Raw genomic sequence first — 7,278 nt, 5'->3', positions numbered from 1 at the left:
GATATATAAAAGATATATACAGCTACTGTAACTTAAAAACTACAGGGCAAGTTAAAGCAATGTGCATGCTTCACCCTTTTGTGTTTTATATGGCCTAAGCCAACATATACTTTCAAACATTTATCTGTATTTTTGTAGTGAAGTATATTAAGGTCACAATAAAATCCAACCTAAACTCACATCTTCCAGATCATACAATATCTATCTTTAGCAGAACCAAAGCATCAACTTGCTATCGCTAATAACTCATTGCTATAGCAACACTCAGGAGAGTGGAGAAGGCTCAGGAAGAAGAGGAGGTCATCATTCGGGGAAGGGAGATATACTACAGGACTAGTGATGCATCTATGGGTCAGCGTTTGTACTCCAGTTGTTCAAGCAGCAGGATGCATAGGGGAGAATTGTAATGACTTGCCCTTAATAACTGCTCAGCAAAAAATGGAAATTCCTCAGGTCCCAATATGCTCCTGTAAAGCTTGTAATCTGATTGGCTGGCAAAAGATTATCATTTTAACTGAATTTTTAATCCATAAAAAGAAAATATAAAATCTGCTGTGTTCAGTTTTACTTTACCTGGTTGTCTGAGATAGCCTAAGTTGTAGCTACAAGCAGAAGTAAAGGAATTACTTACCTGTAAAGCACAACCTCTTGCAACTGCTTCATCTGCATTTAAAGTGGTGCTGACATCTTTTCCAAAAAATTTGGCAATCTTCTCCTTGACGGCTGGAATACGAGTAGCTCCTCCAATGACTTCCACTGAGCTAATGTCTTCAACTCTAAGCTGAATCTGTTCCATCAATGAACGCAGAGGAGCGTCAATTCTTTGCAGGAGGTCAGCACAGAGGGTTTCAAACTCGGACCTGGAAAGGCATGCGTCACTCATTAGGTACAAGGAACAAAGAATGGATAGCAATGTAAAGGACAGGGCACTGAATGATGGCTCACCTGTTCATACGCCCAGACACATCTATATCATTCATGAAGCACTCAATGTTAAGAGGAATATCGGTGCTGTTGCTGCTCATAAGTTTCTTCAGCTTTTCACACTCCTGATACAGACGTAGAAGAGCCCGGATTTTGGACTTTACATCCAACTTATATTTAGTCTTGAACTCAACGCAGAAATGTTCCACTAGCTTCTCATCAAAGTTCCTTCCACCCAAATATGGGTCATATGAACTTCCTAGAACCTATAAGAGTAGTTTGTCAGGGTTATGGAGTGGTTTGTGGTTATGAAGTGGTTTGTGCTTGTTTAGGTTAATTTGACATTCATTATTTAAAGCCATACCTTTAATTTGCCTTTATTGAAGGCACAGGCAGTTATCTGGAAGGAAGAATGGCCCATATCTGCAAACACAACTATTTTGGGTTTTTCCTCAAGAGCTGGAAGGTCTTGCTTATAGATTCCATAATTCAATGCAACTAAAAAAGAAATATCATTATAAAACATGAAACTAGATAACATACCGATACAATAAAAACTAAGCACAGTGTCACACAGAGGAGCTAATATCATGGTATTAAATGTGAGCATCCTTCATTGGAACAGGAAGGCTTTGAGTAACACCTGCAAACAAGCTCTGAGGCACCAGAGTGACCGTTTAGAATCATTTCCAGTAAATTAATGGGCATCCAAAGTTGAAGGCTTTTCCAACATTTAGAACACATAGGGCATTTCACTGCTTTCTTTTTGCAAAAAGATGATTGTCTCAACAGGTGAGCATCCTTCCAGGAGCAGGGTTCTCTCCTCCTATATTTCCTTAAAATCCCAGTGTATAGTATGATATAAGGACATATCAGGTTGTAAAGAGGCTTTGAATATTGGAATAAAACATCACCTATGATCTCCAGTGTCTCAAAATTGTAAGCAGGCAAGTAGCTAAATATATTGTTTACTTGTCAAAATATTTTTTTTTTTTTATTTCTGTTCAGCCATCTTTTTTTATCCAAGCACACTAGTCGGACAAACAAAAGCTGAAACACATGCAGACTTTAGGCAATTTACAGTAGTTTGGCCAGCTAACCGCAGCTTCTTACTGACCAAATGAAGTTCGGCAGCACACTGATAATGTTATTTCTATACTTTTCAATATGATAAGCATAAGAGGAAAGTGTACATGTGAAAGTTACAATTTAGGACAGGACATGAGGAAAACCAGTCAGATTTATCACTATGTCAATGGAAGTCAAGTGTTCCAACAAATAACTTTGATGGAACACATATGGTACTGAGCACGGAACATATAGTAACAAAAGCGTAAGCTCAGCAAGTACATAAAACCCTAAAAGTGCTTGTCTCTGCCCTTTATTATTTCTAGATATAAAGCCTTCCTTACCTGCAGTCATGTCATTCATCAATTTCAGGCAGTTCAATCCAACTACCTGAGCAGAATCCAAAACTGATCTTCTTTCAGCATCTGTGAAATAGGAGGGAACCTGCCAAAAAAAAAAAAAAAAAATTCTTTCCTTGGACTTTGCAAAAATCATAACACACTAAGACATCCTCTACATCAAAAAATAAAGAACAGTTTTTATTGCAAGTAACAATCAGATTATCCATTTCATTTTCACACACAAAACAGAAAGAATAAAAAGCAGCATCTAACCAGTTACTTGAAACAAAATGAGGCTTCTCTAGGCAATTTGATAAGGAAAGCTTATCGGACAACAATTCATACGTACAGAAATTACACAGTCGGTGACAGGCTTCTTCAAGTTGTACTCGGCAGTCTCCTTTAATTTTGTGAGTAGCATGGCAGTTATCTGTTCCACACTGAAAACGTGGCTCTCTTCCATGTACATCACCTAAAAGATCCACAAAGATTTCAGTAGGAAGCTAGAATAGAGCAATCACTAATCACAGAACAAAACCTAAAGAAGTCCAGAGGAGAGAAAAAAAACAACACACTAACCCTCAGAAACTCATACTACCCCAAAATAATCTATTTCAGATTAAAATTAGGTCCCAATTCTTCAGGCCTGTTCCCACTGCGGAAACCCACAGTGTTTAGGACAATTCATTGCCCATTACATAGCTACATAGTACATCAGGCTGAAAAAAAACACTAGGGAAAAAAAAAACATTCCAGATATAAAACCCTATGGACATATTTGATCCAGAGGAAGGCAAAAAAAACTCCCTGGTACAATTTGCTGCAAAAGGGGAAGTAAATTCCTTTCTGATTTCATAAGGCAATGGGATGTTCCCTGGATTAACAGCTGCTTGAAATCTTGCTGTGCAGTGTTGGTTCTTAAAGAATTAGGATCTTCAGGTTTGGCAGCTGGTGGCAGTGAGCAGTACAGGTCACTACCACACCTACACATTGTCTATGGACGGGTTGCTGGGAGAAGCTACTTGTATGTACATTCCCCAGCATGCAATCTCATGGCCAGTGTGACCATAGCATTACTCTGCTGATTACATACGTTTTACAGATACAGCATAATAGACAGGTAAGCTAGCCCGCTTTATATAGCCATGTGAGAGGCCTCAGCCTTTATAGGAAATATGTATAATAGTGAAAGTAGATCACAATAATATATGTTTATTTTCCAAATATAGGTACATATCCACAACTTTAAAAACTCTGGGTGTGTTGTTGTATAAGCAAAGAGCGTCAGCAATATAAAAATCTCCAGTAAAATGACAGAAATTAGGAAAGGTTGCTACTAAGCTGTAATCAAGTTCCCTATAGTACAAGTTATATACCGGTGCAGACACTTCTGCAAATAAACAAAGCCAGCCAAGCCATTATGTCTGACAGGTGCTGATTTTCTATTGGACGCTTGCTGACAACGGTGCTAGATTAGAGTGTACAAGCCCTATGGTATGGTGAACTGCAGCTATCCAGTATTAAGAACCATGACTTGCACATGTTGGTTTTGTATGGGGAAAAAAAAAAAAATCCTATCAGGCAGTGAAACATTTGAGGTTTCTCTCAGAGGACTCATTAAATTAGATCAAAGAAAAAAACTCAATAGGAGAAAAGTGATGAAAAGTACAGAAAAAAAAAGTTTAAAGTAAAAAGCCCAACTACAATAACTGCACCTCAGCAAAGCTCTATGCCAGTACGAATAAAAGCCATAGTGTTGGTCTGCTGGTGATGTGATATAAGTAGTTTATCAAAATGGTTCATTTAAGAGTGAGAATTTTAGCCTAAGAGTTGGAATAGAGTAACTCCGCTTCTTTTATTGGCTTTGGCGAGCCCTGGGTGGGGCAGAAAAGCCATATGTCCAGCTGGAATACCACAAGTAATTATTTTAAAGCACCATGACCGGGCACAAGGACTTTTCCACATGTGTGTGATCCTGGTTCTCAATCTGTAGGGCAGCATGGTGGCTCAGGGGTTAGCACTTCAGCCTTTGCAGCGCTAGGTCCCAGGTTTGAATCTCTGCAAGGACATTATCTGCATGGAGTTTGCAGGTTCTCCCCGTGTCTGCGTGGGTTTCCTCTGGGTACTCCGGTTTCCTCCCACATCCCAAAAACATGCAGTTAGGTAACCTGGCTTCCCCCTAAATTCACCTTAGACTACATTAATGACATGTGACTATGGTAGGGACATTAGATTGTGAGCTCCTTTGAGGGACAGTTAGTGACATGACTATGGGCTTTGTACAGCGCTGTGTAATATGATGGCGCTATATAAATACTGTGTAATATTAAATATTTATACATTCTCCAGTATACACCTGGCTGTTTTTGGGTGGTTACTGAAGAGCTGGGTTGCAATACAGAAGCTGCCACCAACCTACAATTTCTTACTACCCAGCTTTAAAAACTTTTTGGGTTGAACACTCCCATTCTCCATGGCACTTCTATCTTACCAAGCACAACTGGTAGATGCCAAGCAAGGAAGCTCTGGAAGGGCCCCAAGACCATAAGTCCTGTAACATGTGGGGATGTGCAGACAAAAATATTTAGGGAAGGCCTGCCCACTGCCCTTTGACCTCACATTTGTACATTCTGCTGCAAGGGGCATAATTAGTGTCTATGGGCTGGTGGGCATTTTCAGCCCTCCTAACCTATGGAAGAAAGAAACAGAGAACCCCCACATACAATACCATCTCTAAAGAAGAAACTACAACACAACTGTCTCCAACAACCAAATCAACTTTTTCTGCAAAGTTTGGCACTCAAACAAAAAGTTACTACACATGAAGCTGTTTCTGCTAAGCTGAGGAAACACAGGAACTTGTGAAGTGGTCAGGAGATAACACTTTTTATATCACGTGAACCTTGTGTTTCCTGTTATACTTCCAGAGGCTCTCTGTGCTGTACTAGAAAATGATTTGGAAAATCACCACCAGCAATGTAGGTTAGAATTAAACAATGTATGGGCCTAGTGACTGAATGCTCATACAATGCAACTGCATGCTAGAAAGTCATTAGGTCCCCCGTCCCCATTTATCTTATCTCACCAAGACAAAATGTTGAATTTATCATAAAATGAATGACTGTATAGATTTCTGTAGTTCCAAACATTCATCCAGTAACACATAACAAAAGCCATGTAAAGCCACTAACATAAAACTGACCAAATACCCCAAAATAACTCCACAAGCATACAACTGTAGTCTGTCCATAATACAAGCGCAACCCAACCATCTCCTAACTCATTATTTCCCATAAAACAGAACTCTCCAGTAACACTAAACATAACAAATGAAGAATAATCAAAGGGAAGACACGTCCACCAAAGGCCCAAGGTAGGCAGAAATTAACAAAAGTTTTCCAATAACCAGAGACATCTTTGAGGAAAGCAGGACGTCCCAAGCCATGTTGGAATACCAATTGGTTAGGAAAATAAAAGGTAATATATAATTAACATGGTACACATAAAAGTCAATTCCCCAATATGGCAACCATTGCTAATTTCATAAACTTTATACAAATAATTTTATAAAGGCACTCAGACCCCCACCTTTGCAATGATCAGGTGCCAAGTATATAATAGCCTGATATTTATAATATGGGACAACCTGTGCATTCTGTTCTCCCTGGGATGCAGCATTTCATTGATCTTTGGATATGATCAATCCCTGATCTGTGTATAAGATGTACACAATGTCTGGGCAGACTGATGTAGATCAGCAATCAATACATCATTATGACCCCACAATATCCAATAATAATCTATAGCAGTCAGAAGGATTTTTTACGGATAAAGGTAGAGGATGAAATTCTGGAACGTTCCAGACGCCTCCCTGCCATCACACCCAATGTGTGCACTTCTATAGATAGCACGCTGTGCCAGACATCTATTTATAAGCCGTGTGACATTAGAAATGGCCATTACGTGAACGGGCTAAATGATGTGAAGATGCTCCGGAATTGCTGGTAACAGCGATGGAATACAGCCAGCGAGATGCAGCAAAGGAGACTGCCAAAGAAAAATCATGACATAACCTGTACTGCAAGCAGGAAAAGCTTCCCGTGTCACAGCATGAATGAATGTCTTCCTTGGAACTTTCCAGCAAGTTCACCTTTGTTCTCCCATTATTATACAGATACCAGCTCACACTATGATTCCTATAGAGGATCCATGTGTCACAATTAGGAAGTCTTATTTCTTAGGAACAAATGTGTATTATGTATTACTTCCAGATAAATTCTATAGAATCAGCACGATGCAGATCATATACAACCTGATACACGCTCTGCCCCAAGCTATACATTCCTCGACACATCGGCCAGGAGGCTCTGCTCTACTATGGGGTTCCTTATAGAATACACGTACTGTCCGGGTGGGGGGTAATATTTAGGCATGAGGTGCAAAGCTGCTACCCCAGGCAATCCTGTAGCTTACAAGAATGGGGTCCTTAGCTACTACTCTGGGGGACCTTGTGAGGAAGTGGCAGTTTTCCAGGGGCCCCATGTGTTATACAGTCATGGGAGGGCCTCCTATATTCTGGGGATCCCTGTATTGGGGTTCTCCACCTTTATTCTGGGGTCCCTACTATTATACAGTCAGTAGTGTTCAGCGCCTATTCTAGGGTCCCCTGTACTATACAGCCATGGGGTTCCCCACCTAAATTCTATACAAGCAAACTCAGGGATGTCCGGGCCCTATTCTAAGGGCCTTGTTTATTTAGACATTGTGGTTCAGCCTCTGTTCTGGGGTCCCCTGTATTACCCTAGCAACACCATTAAATCCTTATAGGGGACACTGGGACCTATCACAAATCAGGGGCCCCTATATTGTACAGTCATTGGTGTTCAGCCATTATTTTGGGGTTCTGTATGATCATGCATCACCTCAGGTGTGTTAAGAAAGAAGA

General features: G+C 40.1%; 1 protein-coding gene across 1 annotated transcript in view; it reads right to left on the bottom strand.

Moving 5' to 3' along the window:
• HSPH1 (heat shock protein family H (Hsp110) member 1) overlaps positions 1 to 7,278 on the bottom strand; it is a gene marked incomplete in the record, with an annotated part of 17,158 nt that overhangs the window by 9,052 nt on the left and 828 nt on the right. The window contains 5 exon segments of the mRNA XM_072404412.1: positions 632 to 860; positions 946 to 1,190; positions 1,289 to 1,422; positions 2,337 to 2,436; positions 2,683 to 2,805. Coding sequence (XP_072260513.1) covers positions 632 to 860; positions 946 to 1,190; positions 1,289 to 1,422; positions 2,337 to 2,436; positions 2,683 to 2,805 — 831 coding nt within the window.

The sequence above is a fragment of the Pyxicephalus adspersus genome, chromosome 1, assembly GCF_032062135.1.
Source record: "Pyxicephalus adspersus chromosome 1, UCB_Pads_2.0, whole genome shotgun sequence".
Classification (NCBI taxonomy): domain Eukaryota; kingdom Metazoa; phylum Chordata; class Amphibia; order Anura; family Pyxicephalidae; genus Pyxicephalus; species Pyxicephalus adspersus.
Note: the sequence above shows the minus strand (reverse complement) of the source record. Positions and strands in the feature narration are given on the sequence as shown.